Source organism: Arachis ipaensis, chromosome B9, assembly GCF_059453495.1.
Source record: "Arachis ipaensis isolate K30076 ecotype BB chromosome B9, ASM5945349v1, whole genome shotgun sequence".
Taxonomy (NCBI): domain Eukaryota; kingdom Viridiplantae; phylum Streptophyta; class Magnoliopsida; order Fabales; family Fabaceae; genus Arachis; species Arachis ipaensis.
In genome coordinates this window covers 10192819-10210123 of record NC_142444.1, presented here as the reverse complement: position 1 = coordinate 10210123, position 17305 = coordinate 10192819, and the positions used below count along the sequence as shown (strand labels likewise).

Below are 17305 nucleotides of genomic sequence, written 5' to 3'. Positions count from 1 at the left end.
AAACTACGCTAAGTTTGAAGGTCTAAGTTAAAAAAATATTTAATTTAAAATCTTAAGTTAGATCTTCGTAACATAATTTATGAAAAAAATATATTTTGATATCTATTTTATAAAATATATATTCTGATAAAATTGAAAATCAAATTATTTAATTTTGGTATTACCCTAATAGTCTGCTAATACTCTTTAATAGTTAAATTTTCTCATGCTAAATTTTATTTGTTGTATTCAAACCAAATTACGAATCTACACAAACATAACACCTAAAAGACAAACACCACAGAACCTTTTGAACTGAATTTGTAGGGTGCGCCAGGCCCATGCAGTAGTGTAAGGCTTGGGCGACGCTTGACAGGCCCAGTAGCAAGCTACTGTAATGGCCCATCACCCTCAAAAGATAAATTTAATATCGTGTGAGCCAATGGCCCACATATCAGATATTAAACTGATAAGAACAGATACTACACTTGATCTTAGCCAAAAGGCCGAGAAAGGTATGCTTTAAAACGTCAACAATTCTTTCTTTTATGCTAACGCCCTACCCCTTTCCTGTACGGTCTCAACGATGTGTGACATAAGGCGAGGATGCAATAATATAAAGAAAAAGAAAAAGAAAAAGAAAACACTACCCACAAGAACAACGTAGCTCCCTGACATACAGCAATGTTGTGTTACTCGTGTTTTGTCCACTATTTCTTTCTAATTAACATTCTCTGATTCTCTTAGTTCCCTTATGATAGAGATCCACATATGAAGGAATAGATTAAGTAATATCCTATGAGGCTTTTTATGCAATTCTTCTGGCTCAGCCTTGGTTCTACACTTCTACTCATCATTTCAAGTTTTCAACAGATTTTTGTCCTGCTAAGTAAAGTGCCTAAGTGCACTGCTTCCTTCCTTAATAGCTGATATATTTCTCAATGGCGTATGGTATAGCATCGAGGACATGTATATGACTAGTGAAGTAACAATATTTTTTACAATACTAACATGTGAACACTTTAAACGGCAAAATTTAGTAAGCGAGAAATTTTGGGTAATTTACCAAAATAAAATAATGGAATTTTAATATTACCAAAATATAACTTTTGATTTTTTGATACGAAAATTCAATTTTTCAGTAGTCTATGTAATCCGTGGAAGGGGTACCACGGTTTACGTGGAAAAGGCAAATGCATAGAAACCGTGGTAGGGGTTCTACGGTTTCTGTTGGAGTGTGCAAATAGGCATAAACCGTGGAAGGGGTCCAGCGATTAATGCCTGGACCTATTTCACCTATAAATACCCACCCAGGACTTAGTGTGATGTAGAGAGTCATTTTTACTTCTTCAAAAAATGAGTGAGGAAAGTTTTTTAGTCCTAGTCTACTGCGTTTGAAAAATTAAAAAAAAAAAAAGCAAAAGGCATGGAGTTAAGTTCACTGACAAAGAACCGGCCAGTGTTTTTGTGCGTTCCACAAATACTCTGTCAGAACTAAAGACGAGCATTTTGTAAAAGGCAGGGTTGTGTGGGTCCAAGTGGGTGAAGAAGTTGTTTTACAAGATTTCGATTGCGGTTGTTTCAACTGGGGTGCAGTATGAAACATTTGTGATAGGGTCGAACGAAGACATGCAGGTTTTGTTTCATTATCGGTGAAGTTTTCCAGGGGTGAGAATACACGAGCTGTATGCCAAGTTGGAAGATGGTTTTGATAGTTCTGGTGCATCGGCACCGAATCCTCAGTCGATGACGGTGGGGGTGCATCAACTTCGATGCCTGTCGTTACAGCTGGTGGTCTGTTGGCTGAACCTCCATCTGTTCCACTAGCGGCAACTAGGTCACCTGGTTTGATTCTTAGACTGTTTGGTGAGGGTGAGCCGGATCATATTGAGAATGCGATGCGAGAGGATGATCCGGATGACGAGCCAAATCACATATTCGGAGACAGTGAGGAGGATACTCCCAGGACACCACCAGCACGCCGGGGGCCATCGAGTTCTGGTTCAGGCCAACAACCGCCACATTTCTCCACCTTGAACTTGGAAGCAATCTGGCCAGCATCTGGACATATTTCCTTTGGTTAGGGCGGACGCAGCGGTTACGATAAAGGTGTTGCAAGAAGTTACGAATGCAACGTATGGATTCAGGCCTAGCTATAAGAAGGTGTGAATGACAAAACAGAAGGCAGTTGCACAGATATATAGGAATTGGGAGAAGTCGTATGCCGAGTTGCCAAGTTGGATACTAGGGGTACAAGCCACGATGGACGCAACCGTGGCAGTGTTGAAGACTTCTCCGGTACATGTTGGTGATCACGTTGATGAGTCTACGAGTTACTTTCATCGTCTTTTCTGGACATTCCCTCCATGCATTGAAGCATTTAGACATTGCAAGCCACTAGCATTTGGGCATTGAACCCCTACCACGGTTTCTTCTCAAATGCTTCATTAACGTAAACCGTGGAACCCCTCCAACATTTTACGTGTATTTCAAATCCGTGGGACCCCTTCCACGGTTTACATAAATTTGTAGAAAATTACAAAAGTTGTATTTCCGTAACTTTGAAAACCAAATATTTTATTTTCATAAATTGCTCGATAATTAATTACTAAAAAAATATAATATTAAATTATAATGTTATTTTTTAGTATATTTAATCTTTTTTATACTTCTTTTAGTATATTTTTTATATCGTATTTTATATAAAATTTTATTTTAGTTTGTTATAATTTTTTATTATTATAATAAAAATCAATATTTATTTATTAAATTAAAAATAACATATAAAATAATATATTTTAGTATTTTTTATGAGTACTCTCAGTAATCTTATTTTGTTTACTGTTTTGAGTTTTAACTTTTTACTAATTATGTTTTTATTATTATTTATGATTAACTTTTTATTTAATTTATCATTTTCAATAGGAATAATAAACAGTGAACAAAAATTACAATAATAAATTTTATGTCAAACAAAAAAATATTCTATAATTTATTTAGTACTCTCAGTATTCTTTTATTCAGAATTATTTTGGACTATAAAATTTTATTACTTATGATTCTATTGTTATGTATGATCAGTTTTTTATTTACTTTGCCATTTTTAATAAGATCAATAATTCATATTATAACATAATTACAATAACAAATTTAATAAAAAAAATCAAAATATAAAAGAAAGTACTAAAAATTGAAAAAAAAAATTTAATATTTAAAATGATTTGAAACAAATCTAAAAAATTCTTTTGGAAAAAACCAATAATGATCATCAAAGGTAACGCACGTTGAAGTTGCTTCCAATGAACGCGCTTTTAGGTTGTAAAATCACTTTTAGATTACAAAATCACTTTTGCGTTTAGTAAAAAAAAGTTACCAAACATAAAAAAGCGTTTACCAAACACACCCTAAGTGTCTAAGCAAAAAGGGATAAGCTCTTGACACAGCTCCTTTTCTAAGTGACAAGACTCGAGTTTATGAACAAATCAATGTTTGTTACTTGTTTCTACAAGACAATCAAGTTCATATTAAGAAAATAAAACAATAAAATGCTACTCCTTCCAAATTAAACTTACGTACGATCGTGTTGGCTGAACATTATATTAATAAATAACGAAACTGTTCCAATGCCGTGTCATGCTTAATCACACAAAGACAGCTTATGCAACAATCAATTACTAGAACTCGTTTGATAGTGCTTCACATAAATCTGGTCTAGGTATAGCAGGCAAACATGTTGCAAATCAGGGGCTTCGCCAAACGCAATTAACTAAAGCCACACCCAAATACCTTATTAACGAATTACATCATAATACAGTTATTTGAATGCATTTACAAGCACAATACAAGTGCAACAAAATTGCCATCAGCGAGATTCATCATTACAAAAGCAAATCATGAACCTTGATTCACAAAAACAAGTTATAACGCCAAATGAAACCAAAAGAAACAAAATATAAAGCTTAGTAAACTTCACATAACGGACAGGAATATCTTGAGATTACACCCAGCAGTGCAGCAAAGGGGACAAACTGGAAACTGTAATTTTAACAAGTCAGTAAACAACATCCCTCACCAAGTTTAAGAAGAATGAATCGAATCGCAAGCAGCAGCACAAGCAAACGGAACCTACTTGACAAACCTACAATCAAATTGATACACCTAGTGTTTTCCATGAGTTGAATTTCGTGTGGCAAGAGAAGAGGTTCAAAGTTCAAACTCTAGCTGTGTGTTCTTAATCCTCAAAATCCCTCCCCTTCATCCCTTCTTCCCCATTAGATTAAACTCCCAAACACACCCTAAGAGAATATTGGTGGAATATCCATCTAAATATCAAGGAAATACATGGAATAATGATATGAACAACTCCTAAACTCTAGCACTGCTCAGAAAACATCAGCAATATAAAAAGCTTTATGATTTTAAAGACACTTATTGAGAATCAAATTCATTCAATGCCCTCCAGACACCCACCAAGTTGATCAAAAGGGCATTTATGATAAATCCATATCCTTATAAGCATGCGGCTTCAAAAAATTACCGATTTTAATTGGTTCAAGTTCCCCTTTGCGGTAGGTGTTTTTCTAAATCAAGCAGTGTATGACGGGCACATAGAGTGCCAACTTCAATATTCATAAGTTATTATCCGCAAGTCATCTTCAATCCATGTAGCTGCTACCTTACCATCACTTACATGCATTTCCCCATAACAATGCAGAGGCAAATGGTCTTCCAAGGCCATGCCAGAGGAGATAAACTAATTGCATACAATAATTTCATTGCAAAATGGAAAACCATGAAGTCAACTAGTCAACAAGCAAAGAAAATATATTAATTCTTCTTTAGCACTGTCTCGTACTTCCCCTCAGTAGAAATTTGTAAAGTAAAATTCACTCTGGCAACAGATATTACCAGTGCTGATTAAGGGTAACATCACAAATCCCAAGATTTCAAGTGACAAATCCCAATATGATAATCTTTGACTTTAATTACTGTTGTGCATATTACTTCTAGCTCAACAATTAGTTCACTTCAGTTCTGACCATAGCACTCTAAAGAAAGTAATCCAGCGTAATTGAACATCTTTTGGAGATATAAAAAACAAGGTACCAACTTTGATAAATCCACTAAGCCTTAACCAAACAAGTAGGCATCTTTAGCCATGGTCTCTGTCCAAATGAAAGCTAGATGGAGCAGTCTTTAACATTATCCATCAGGTAAGGTATAATTACACATCACTGCTCACTACTCTTTCCATCTCTTATTTACTTGTCCATACAGTACAAATTCAAAAACTGATAACATCCCATCCAGAGGATAACCAAGTGCTTGAAATGACACAACCATATCGAGATAAATTCCCAAACTATGGTATAGTAATTAGCAGAGGTCCTTTCTCCAAATTGTAGACATCATAACCTGCATAAGCTTCAAAGCTCATCCTATGCAGCCTCTTTAGTATATCAGATCTGTTCATAGACACGTACACTGGTGACCAGTGTGAAGCCTTTCGCCAGCCCTTGTAGAAAAAATAGAGATGCCATTTTCGAGGAAATAATATTCTCTCAGACATAAATTTACTTATATGTAGTATCATCATGTACTCAACAAAATGCAATGCCAAGAGATTTCAGATAAGTTACCTAATAATAAGAGCCGGAGCCACCTCCACCACCCATGTAACTGCTACTACCACCCACACCCCTGCCAGAATACATAGTTGAGTATGAGCTGCCTCCAACCTGCACAGGCACAATAATGGTCCATAAAGAAATGCAGACAGACAGACAGACATATATAAGATACTTCCTATTGAGAAAGGTCAGGAACATTACATCACTTCCTCGTGAAATGTAATCACCACCATAACTTGATGAGTACATCCCACCAACATCACTATTACCAAAGGAACCTGACATGGAACACACAATATGTAAGGAGTAAGGACCGCATAAACAAAATCCTAATGTTGAAAATACTGAATCAAACTATTTACAACAAAACCCACCTCCACCATAACCCATGCCTTGTCGACTGCTATACATCCCATGGGAATCCTGACTAGACATTGAACTTCTGCTGCTTCCACCATACCCCAGACTAGATCTTCCCAGCCTACATATCAGAATGTAAAGATTGAATTACAAAACCATAGCATTCAGCTTAAGAGAGGAGAAGAGCCACATTTAAGATGAAACTAACCTGTCACCGTAAGCATCTCCATATTGAGAACCACTACCACCATATTCATAGTCCAAACGAGCTCTTGATTGACGAGCACTAGTATCCGCATATCGTGAAGGAACATCATCCTAATTAGAAATAGAAATAATATTATTTACAAAGTCATTTTATTTAGAACTGAAGATTGTTCAGATTAAAGAATCAATGCTCAGAGATAATACTAACTATGGAAGCATAAGAACGTTTTGAGCCAGAGAGAGCATCATAGTCGCGGGGTCGTCCTTCACGGTAACTCATGTGTGCAGAGGGTGGCGGAGGGGGAGGCCTCTCAAATCTTTGGCCATAGCCATCATCCACGTAACCTCTCCTTGGTGCAGCACGAGCCGTACTTCTTGGAATATCAGAATATGCAGGACCACGGGCTGGATAATCCCTGTATGATGGACGTCTTTCAGAGGCCATCCTTGAACCATAATCTGTAGCAACTCTACTTCTAGGAGGCGGTATGTCCTCACGTCGAACATAATCTCTCTTTGTACTAACTTTAGGATATGTAGGAGCTAAAAAGAAAATGTAGCACTTAATTAATCATCAAAAGATAAAACTGTAGATACATATCTTCAAAAATACAAAACCCTGTACTACATACGAGGAGGTCTCCTCTCATAGGATCTGGCTGGAGGAGGCATAGGCCTACTTCTTACTGGCACTGACATGATAGGACGTCTATCTCTCACACTAACTGGCCTGACTGGTGGAAGACGACTTCCAATTCCCCTAACCGTGCGAGGGGGAGGAAAACTACGTGGTGCAGGTCGGCTCCATGAAGGTCTGGCCATTGTTGCAGAACCACGACCAGGGCGGTAGTCCCCACGACTGATATGTTTTCCACGGCCTCTCTGAAGTGGTCTTGACAACCTAGCCCTAACTTTTGCCTGAAAGAAGCTGAGAGCATTATAAAAAGCCCCACATAACTGTTGAAACATCCAAACATAATTAAAAGCTAAAACAGACCTTCTTGTCACCTTCACCCAACTCTGTACCGCTAATACTTTCAGCACATCTTACTGCAGCCTCATGTGTGGCAAATGTAACAAATCCATAGTCTTTCCTACGGGCAGCTGGCATGTTCCTGGCAAGTTCAATCTTTTCTAGGTCCCCAAATTTCTTAAGAAGATCCCGAACATAATCTTCATCCCATGAAGGAGAGAGTGCATCAATAAAAACAGTTTTGACCTGCAACTTAGACATACTCGATAAGTTTCCTTTGTGGAGCACGACAGGCATATTTATTGCAAAATAAAGACCACTTCAAAGCTTCTCCACTCGAAAAACACCCAAGTGATATTCAGTCAACCCATATAAGTACAGTTCAATTTGAAGCAATAACCAATTTAACAATCGAATAAGATAATTACAATGTTTATAATATAGAGATCAAAAACTCAGGCTCTTGGCATTTGAAGAAAACAGAAGTGTCTAAAAGAACCGGGAATATTTGGCACCAAAAAAAAATCACAATGGTTCCTTTAATATCCCTCATGAAACAAATGAATCTAGATTTAGAAAATACCTGTGCCATAATTTCATCACCCGGGTCAATAAAGGAATCTGCAAAGGAAACCTTTGCAGGCTTATCTACTCCAAACACAACATCTCTCTTTTGAAGTCGTTTAAATGCATCCATAGCATCTGACCGAGAGGAAAATTCCAAAAATGCAAATCCTCGGTTCTTTCCTTCATCATTACTATCTTCTACTAGTGTTATATCCTCAACATTTGTAACTCCATAATGCTTTAACTTCTCCTTTAACTGAATCATAAGTTGCATTTTATAGTCAGAGACTCATCAAACTTCTATAAAGAGGTAATCACTAGCAAATACAACTCAGGCCACGAAGGTCAGAAGGTACAAAAACTATGCCCAAAGGAATTGAACTTACAGCTTCCTTTGTCCATGTCTTGCATATGTTTCCCAAATAGAGGGTATCACTATCCTGACTTGGTGTTACACCACATTGTTTTCCGTTAATCTGAAATTGCAGTGATTAAAACATATGATTCCATACAATAACAGATTTAAATCCACTCTAACACTGAGAAGATCAACAATTACCACTGGATTTTTAAGCTCTGCTACAGCTCGTTTAGCTTGTTCCACGGTTTCAAAGCGCAGGAATGCAAATCCCTTATTTTTTCTAGTCTGAGGATTCATCATCAGCCTGACTTCAGTGACCACCCCAACTTCACTGAACACCTTCCTCAGATCATCTTCAGTAGCATCCTTGTCAAGGCCCCCAACAAATACTTCAAATTCTTTCCTCTTTTTTCTCTCCTTTACAACTTCACGGTGTTCCTCTTCCTCCACATCAACCAAATCAGCATGCTCATGCTCATCTCCAGCATGCTCCTCATCTTCTTCACCCTCAATTTCATCATGAACATCTTCAACTTCTTCCTCACCTGTGTCACCCTCTTCTTCACCGCCATTATCCTCCGCTTCTTCCTCTACTTCATCAACCACCTGATGAACCTCGTCTTGTTCAATTTCCTTCTCATCATAATCAACTGCAATATATTCCTCCGGTTCATATTCGGGATCATTATCCTCCAAATCTAACCGTTCATCTTTTTCATATTCATCTATAGACTCCTTAACCTCCTCTTCCTCGTCTGTCATAAAATAACGATTTCAGATTATCCCATCAAAGCATTCTTAACTTTTCCATCATAATTTTTGTCAATTAGGGGTTTATGAATCCTCAGCAATGCTAGTCACATGGCGCACATGTAGTATAGCAGAACGCACAAGTCAACTGAAAAACAACTTAAACCTAGAAAAAAAAATACTCACAGCACAAGCAACCCATGAACTACAACTCTCCCACAAGCTACCAAAAGGATGACTATGACCAAATTGCCAGTAACATGAAAACATATCTATCAGCCAAATGGTTTTTCTCCCAACAACCATGGAAACATAAGCCTTACAAACATTCAGCAAGCGCAGGGAAAAGAAGTGATACATAAAAATAAAAAACACTCACAATGTTTTTCCCAAAAAAAATAATAATACATAGAAGACTAAGATATTTCCAACAAAACTAATAAACAAAAAACTTGACATGCAAAGAACCCCAACACCACACTCATGACCAACTTTAAACTCAAATACAATCCAAAACCTTTAATCTTAGCCTCCCAATATAAGAATAAAAATGTACCAAAGAAATCTCATACATTTACAACTTCAGCCAATTATTTTCAAATTATGTAAAACTAACCACATATATCAAAATTTAACTAATTTTCAAAGGTATAATCTTTAATTTTAAATAATTTCGGAATTGATGATAACAAAGAAATAAAGCAGGCACTTACTTTTCGCCACAGCTGATCCATTATGCACGTGTGTTGTTGCTGCTTCTTCTACAGCTTCAGGAGCCATTTGATTCATATCAATCGCTTGTTCCTCAACAAAGGGCTTCTCCTCTTCAACAACGACAGGTTTCTCTTCAAGAACAGGGTTCACTTCGGCTTTTGGCTCATCCTCCATAATCGGCTTTTCCTCGAGCTTCCCCGCTTCCTCCACAGCTTCAGGGTTCGGCTGCTGCTGCTGCTGATTCTGCCCGGCCTTCGAGGGCCCCCGGCCTCCTCTTCCACCCCTTCTTCCCGGAGTGCCGCCACGCTTCACCGTTCTCGGAGGCATTGTTGAAAACCCTAGTTTTTACAATCGGGAAATTGATTCCCTTTATCCTTATCGGATCGGGAAAAAAAACACCCTAAACTCAAAATTCCTAATTAAACAATTGGAAAAATTATCGGTTGTCTTCAATCGACGTCAAAATCGAAACTTCAAGGGAAAATGAGTGCAGAGTATGAGAACAGCGAGGAAATTAGGAATTGAAAGGGATCAATAAAAACCCTAGTGTGCGAATCAAAGGGAAAATATGCAAAGTTGGAAAAAAAAAAACAATAAATAAAAATAACCTGGATAACAGAAACAATACGGAGTTCCAACCTGGATCCCTAGTGTTATATTTATAGTAACGATTAATTGCATTGTAACCCCATAAGTTTTGGGTTTTTTCGTTGCAGTCCTTCCTAACCTTATGTGATTTACATTTAGGGCCGTTGGGGTTAAAAATTTAATTAAGTTCTTTTAAACACATAAAAATTTAAATTAAAAATAGTTTATAAATAAATTTTTTTTTTTTTGTGATAAATTATTTTGTATTTAGAACCTTCAAATTCTACTAACAAAATAAGTAAAAAAGTTGTATTTTATTTATTTTTATCATTATTATTTGCATTTATTTTTGTGTTGGGTTAGTATACTAAAAACAAATAAATTTGAACTAAGGATTTTTCATGTTTGTGTGCGATAAAAAAATCTGGGACATTGTCAAATCAGATTACATTACTTTATTTTGATTTGATATTAGATTATCATAAAATTATAAACAAAATAAAAAGTTAAAAAATAAAAAGACAAGAATATTCTTTTATAATTAATATAAAAAGATTAAAATATCTTTTAAAAGTAACTGAAAACTTAATTTAATTTCAAAAAGAGTAAAATAAGTTTATAATAAATTTTAAAAAGACCAAAATACTCTTTTAAAATTAGAGTTATTTAATAAATTTGAAGATTAAAAATTTATATTAAATTTAAAAAATAAAAATATTCTTTTTAAAGAGTAACGTTAAAACTTAAAAGTCTAAAATATTTATTTAGTATTAATGATCTTTTTAAATGCTTTAAAAATTAGAAATTTGTCATACATATATATATATATAAGATTAATTTTGAAAAGACTAAAATATTCTTTTAAGATTATTGTTGTTTGATTAAATTATAATATTAAAATTCAAGTTTGATTTTAAAAAGATTATAATACACTTTTAGATAATTTTAAAATGAAAAAAAATACTAATTATCCAATGATGGTTGTTTTATTAATTTAAAAGAAGAAATTTGTATTTGGTTTTAATAGATCCAAATATATTATTTAGTATTTATTTTAACGTTAAATTACTTGTCAGTTTTTATAATTTCATTAAATTTTTAGTTAAATATTTATAATTTTAAAATTTTTAATTGAATTTTTACATTATTTTAAATCTATCTTGTAACTAGGTCATTTTTGTGTCAAATTCAAATAACAAAACCAACAATAATAACAAAGTCTTGTCCCACTAGGTGGGTCGGCTATATGAATCAAACGATACCATTGAACTCTATTATGTATCATGTCTATAGAGAGACCGTTTACATGTAGATCTCTTTTGACTACCTCATGGATAGTCTTTTTAGGTCTTTCTCTGCCTTTTTCCATTATCCATCTTCCATCTCATCCACCCCTCCTTACTAGTGTTTTGTCGGTCTTCTTCTCACATATCTGAACCACTTGAGACGCGATTCTACCATCTTTTCTCTTTTATATATTTATTTCTTATTCTATCCAATTGCGTATGATCACTCATCCACCTCAACATCTTCATCTCTGTCACACTTAACTTATGTTCGTGCACTCCTTTGGTTGCCTAACACTCTGTACCATAAAGTATAGCCGATTTGATAACAGTGCGTTAGAATTTACTTTTAAGTTTTAAAGGCATTTTTTTATCATATATAAAACCAAACGCACTCCGCCATTTTGACCAACCTGCTTGGATCCTATGATTTACATCCAATTCAATCTCTTTATTATCCTGTATGATACACCCAAGATACTTAAAACTCTTAACTTTTTGTAAGATGTTATCTCCAATCTTCACCTCTATATTAGGGTTTTTCCTTCGCAAGACAAACTTACATTCCATATTTTCCGTCTTGCTATGGTTTATGCGCAGACCATACACTTCTAGAGCTTCTCTCCATAACTCCAACTTCTTATTTAGGTTTTTCCTTAACTCTCCCATAAGGACGATATCATTGGTAAAAAGCATACATCATGGTACAAGCTCTTGGATATGTTTTATGAATACTTCCAAGACTAATGTGAAAAGGTATGGACTTAAGGATTATTCTTGATGTAATCCTATACCAATAGAAAATTCTTCTGTCACACCACCTTGAGTCTTCACACTAGTTGTAGCCCCATCATACATGTCTTTAATTGTACGAATATATGTAATCCTTACTATCTTCTTTTCCAAAACCTTCCATAAGACCTCCCTTTGCACCTTATCGTACACTTTTTTCAAATCAATAAACACCATATGTAGATTCTTTTTATTACTACGATACCTCTCCATCATCATTCTTAACAGGTATATCGCTTCAGTGGTAGATTTATCTGACATAAAACTAAATTGGTTCTCTGTTACTTGTATTTCTTGTCTCAACCTTCATTCTATCACCATTTCCCATAACTTCATGGTATGGCCAAGGACGGATACATGGGGGGGAGGGGGAAGTAGAGGCCTGAGCCCCCCAACTTTTAAAAAAAAAAGTAGTAGTCACTAATTAGAAGCCCAACCTAACATAAATAAAACATTAAAATTTAAATAAATCCCTAAAACTAATTCTGTTTCTTCACCTTTCCTATTTTTTTCTAATCCTTTTGTTTTCTAACACCGTAACATGCGCCGTCCTCAGTTCTCAGTGGATCGTATCACTGTGACACTGCCATTGTCCATTGCCAGTCTCTAATGAAGTCAAGGTATTTATTTTATTTTTCAATTTTTTTATATAATTACATAAAATTATTAATTAACAAAGTACATTTTTTATTATAGAATAATTTAATTTTATTTTTTTGTATTTACATAGAAAAATTATTGACCTATTTTTAAGATTTATTCTCTCTTATTTTTTTTATTTTATTTTTTAATGAAATTGATAGTGATTTAATGAAAAATTATTATTATTGATATTTAATTAATAAAATATACTTAGACTTTATTTATTCATGTAAGTATATAATTATTTGAGTTCTTTTTTTTTCAGGTAAAAAGAAATTAGAACATTTTATGATGAAAAAGCAAAGTAAAATTGATGCAATTTTTAAGAGAAAAGTTACTGATAATGTTGGAGTTCAATCAAGCCAACCCTCTGATCCTATTTCACAAGAAGGTCAAGTAAATGAGCTCTCTAATCTTACTCAAAATACATATCAACATGAAACCAAAGTACCAAGATTAGAAAGAGATGTTGATATCTCTTTACTAGAAAGGGATCCAGGAAAGCGACGTCCAATTTGGCAGTATAATGTCAATGAACGTGATAAGATTCGTAGAGCATACATAATAGCTGGGCCATACCAACCAACAAATATTAGCTATCCAGCTTCTGATAATAACAATCACCGTCGATATTTTCAATCTTCTTGGTTTAAGAAATTTTCAAGTTGGTTAGAATATTCACCAGAAAAAGATGCTGCTTATTGTTTGCCTTGCTACTTGTTTGGTAAACATTATGGTGCTCGCAATGATGGAAAAAATGCATTTTCAGAGTTAGGATTTAGTAACTGAAAGAAAGTAAATAATGGGGTAAATTGTGCATTTGTATGTCACGAGGGTTCTATTCCTAGTTCTTCCCATAATTTGTGTGAAATCTTGTGATGATTTAATGGCTCAATCTAAGCATATAGACAAAGTTCTTGATAGGCATAGTGATGAAACTATTGCAAATAACCGTTTAAGGTTGAAGACATCTATTAATGCTATTCGATGGCTTGCATTTCAAGCATGTGCATTTAGAGGCGATGATGAAAGTCCTGAATCTTTGAATAGGGAGAATTTTATTGAGTTAATTAAGCTTTTAGCTTCCTGTAATCAGAATGTTCATAATGTTGTCCTTGAAAATGCTCATGGAAATGCTCAATATATATCTCCCAGTGTTCAAAAAGATATATTGCATATCTTTGCTAGAAAAGTGCGTGCAACAATTCGAGAAGAAATTGGTGATTCTAAATTTTGTATAATTATTAATGAAGCAAGAGATGAGTTAAAGCGAGAACAAATGTCTATAGTTTTGAGATTTGTAGACAAGCACGGTTGTGTTCAAGAAAGATTTTTTGATCTTATACATGTTTCTGATACATGTTCTTTGACATTGAAAACAGAAATTTCATCAATTCTTTCTCGTCATAATCTTGATGTCCAAAATCTGAGAAGGGTACGATGGAGCTAGTAATATGCGTGGTGAATGGAATGGATTGCAAGTTCTAGTTTTGAAAGATTGCCCTTTTGCTTATTACATTCATTGTCTTGCTCATCGATTACAATTAGCACTTGTTTCTGCAGCCAAAGAAGTTTGTTATGTTCATCAATTCTTTTCAAAACTTACACTAATTGTGAATGTTGTGACTGTTTCTCCTAAACGTCATGATCAGTTAAGGGTTGCTCAAGCAAATAATGCTGCAAACTTAATTGCCAATGATCAAATTGTGACAGGTAGTGGACTTAATCAAATTGGTACTTTGCAAAGAGCTGGAGATACTAGATGGGGTCTCATTTGAATTATGTACGTAGCTTGTTATGCATGTTTGATGCTACTTGTGAAGTTCTTGAAAAAAGCACCGAAGAAGGTAATTTCTCCACTCGTGGTGATGCTAGTGCTGTTTATGATGCTATCACATCCTTTGAATTTGTCTTTGTTTTGCATTTGATGAGAAATATTTTGGAAGTTAGTCATGATCTTTGTCAAGCTTTGCAATGAAAAAATCAAGACATATTGAATGCTTTAACTCTGGTTTCTACTACGAAGACTTTAATCCAAAGAATGAGAGAATCAAGTTGGGAGGCTTTTATAAAAGAAGTTATATTATTTTGTGAGAAACATGAAGTTGAAGTTCCTGATATGAATGCATTGCATATTCCTAGAAGAGGTCGAACTCGCAAAATTGTTGATCAAATTTCAGTAGAGCATTATTACCGTGTTAATTTATTTCTAGCTGTAATTGATACACAATTTCAAGAGCTTAATGAAAGATTCAATGATAATATGGTGAAATTGCTTACTTTAAGCTCAACTTTAGATCCCAGAGATAATTATAAGTTCTTCAGTGTCAACAAAGTATGTGAATTAGTAGAACAGTTTTATCCAGGTGACTTCAGTGACCAAGAGAAATTTCACATTAGAATGCAAGCTCAACATTATGAACTTGATGTTCCTAATCATGTTGAATTAACTAACTTGTGCACAATTTCGGAGTTATGTCAAGGATTAACGAAGACAGGAAAGTCTTTAACATATCCTTTAATTGATCGTTTGATTCGCTTGGTATTAACTCTCCCTGTTTCAACTGCTACAACTGAGAGATATTTCTCAGCTATGAATATTGTGAAGAATAGACTCAGAAACAAAATGGAAGATGAATTGCTTGCTAATTGTCTTTTGATTTACATTGAGAAGAAGATTGCTGAAAGATTTGACACAGATTCTATTATCAATGAATTTTATGATATGAAGAATCGACGTGTACCACTTCGTTAGTAAAAAGTACACTTTTTTTGCACTTTAAATATATGTTCTCTATCAGTATATTTTTGTAATGTATCTTACATTATAATTTATTTGCATATATTTTTTATATTATATATATTATTGGTCCCCCATGATAACATTCATGGATCCGTCCCTGGGTATGGCTCATAAGTTTGATCCTTCTATAGTTTCTGCAATTTTGTATATCCCTTTTATTCTTGTAGATAGGTATCAAGGTGTTCTTTCTCCGCTCATCTGGCATTTTCTTCAACCTTAAAATCTCATTAAAAAGCTTGGTTAATCAACTAACGCCTTTTTCTCCAAGACCCTTCCAAACTTCAATCGGGATATTATCGGGTCCTACTGCCCTGCCATTTTTCATCCGCTTTAGAGCTCTTTGACTTCGAAGTCTCGAATCCTTTAATAGTAGTCGAAGTTTTGATCTTCTTCCCTCGTGCATAACCGACCAAGGCTCGGAAGAGTCTTCTATCTTTCATTAAATAACTCGTAGAAGTAGTTCTTCCACCTTTCATTAATCTTCTCCTCTTGAGACAAGACCTCCCCGTCTTTATCCTTTATGCATTTAACCTTATCCAAGTCTCCGTTCTTCTTTCACGGTTCTTTGCGATTCTATATATACCTTTTTATCCTTCTTTCTAGCCTAAAGACTGGTAGAGACCCTCATATGCTCTTGTTCTTGCTTCGCTTACAGCCACTTTTGTTTCTTTCTTGGCCGCTTTTTATTTTTCTCAATTATCGACCACTCTTTAAAGTACACCTTTTTTGCCTTTATCTTTTCTTGTACCCTTGTATTCCACCACCAGGACTCTTTGTCTGTTGGTCCTATCCCTCTAAATTTACCAAAACTTTCTTTTGTTATTATTCTAATAACTTTTGCCATTTCCTCTGCGCTACCGTTCCCATCCCACTTTGCCTCTTCTTCTACTCGTCTTAGGAAGCTTCCTTGTTCTTCACCTTTCATCCACCACCATCTCGTCCTTGAGTTCTTCGTATGATTTTTTCTCAATTTTTGCTCAACTCGAAAAACCATGACAAGCATCCTATATTGTGTTGTTAAACTCACTCCCAGAATAATTTTACAATTAATGCAAAATTTTAGATCGATTCTCTTCAACAAGAAGAAGTCGATTTGAGAGCTTATCATGCCACTCTCATAGGTTATAAGATGTTCATCTCTCTTTTTAAAACATGTATTTGCAATGAGGAGATCAAAAGTTAAGAAAAAGTCCAAAATAGTTTTACCTTCGGTATTGATCATCCTAAAACCATGGCCTCCGTAAATACTTTAATATCCAGTCGCTTCTCTTTCAACATGGCTATTTAAATCTCCTCCTAAGAAAATCTTATCTCCCGAATGTATGTCTTGGACTAAACTCTCGAGATCCTCCCAAAACTTTATCTTATGTTGCTCTTCCGAACCCACTTGTAGTGCATAGGCGCTAATCACATGAAAAGTACCTCATTCCACCACAAGTTTGATAGAAATGATCCGATCTTCCACCCTCTTGACTCTCGAGATCCTCTCTCACAAGGTATGTCTTCTGTGCCAAACTCAATAGAGTTAAAATCTAATCGATCTGATCTAATTATATTAAATTTTGTACCTGACAAATAATCGTGTCAAATAGAATTTTACTGATTATACCCCGCTTTAATTAGTTTGGATATTGAAATTAAGGTTCTGCGAAT

At 34.8% G+C, this 17305-nt stretch overlaps 3 protein-coding genes and 1 non-coding gene across 5 annotated transcripts; 2 read left to right on the top strand and 2 right to left on the bottom strand.

Annotated features, from left to right (window-relative positions):
* Positions 1 to 302: 302 nt before the first annotated feature.
* Positions 303 to 498, bottom strand: LOC148543703 (U2 spliceosomal RNA). The gene has a single exon (XR_015901155.1). It is a non-coding gene; the product is annotated as a U2 spliceosomal RNA (small nuclear RNA).
* Positions 499 to 5059: 4561 nt separating this feature from the next.
* On the bottom strand, positions 5060 to 10181 carry LOC107617756 (uncharacterized). Of its 2 annotated transcripts, none has more exons than XM_016319607.3 (12): positions 9541 to 10181; positions 8276 to 8832; positions 8103 to 8192; positions 7733 to 7972; positions 7174 to 7395; positions 6809 to 7094; positions 6385 to 6719; positions 6178 to 6287; positions 5984 to 6090; positions 5811 to 5887; positions 5619 to 5717; positions 5060 to 5494 (listed from the first exon to the last, which is right to left on the bottom strand). In XM_016319607.3, the coding sequence occupies exons 1-11, from the start codon at positions 9866 to 9868 to the stop codon at positions 5619 to 5621; spliced, it is 2451 nt and encodes an 816-aa protein (XP_016175093.1). In that variant the 5' UTR covers positions 9869 to 10181; the 3' UTR covers positions 5060 to 5494. The 2 variants fall into 2 exon arrangements, with proteins under 2 accessions (XP_016175093.1, XP_088354381.1); XM_088498255.1 differs by having other exon boundaries at positions 5060 to 5444.
* Positions 10182 to 13735: 3554 nt separating this feature from the next.
* Positions 13736 to 14299, top strand: LOC148543702 (uncharacterized). Its single transcript, XM_088498669.1, has one exon. It carries the CDS (start codon positions 13736 to 13738, stop codon positions 14297 to 14299), a length of 564 nt encoding a protein of 187 aa, XP_088354795.1.
* Positions 14300 to 14303: 4 nt separating this feature from the next.
* LOC107614961 (uncharacterized) lies at positions 14304 to 15604 on the top strand. The gene is made up of 3 exons (XM_016317085.1): positions 14304 to 14583; positions 14673 to 14794; positions 14876 to 15604. Exons 1-3 carry the CDS (start codon positions 14304 to 14306, stop codon positions 15602 to 15604), a joined length of 1131 nt encoding a protein of 376 aa, XP_016172571.1.
* The last annotated feature ends 1701 nt before the right edge of the window (positions 15605 to 17305 follow it).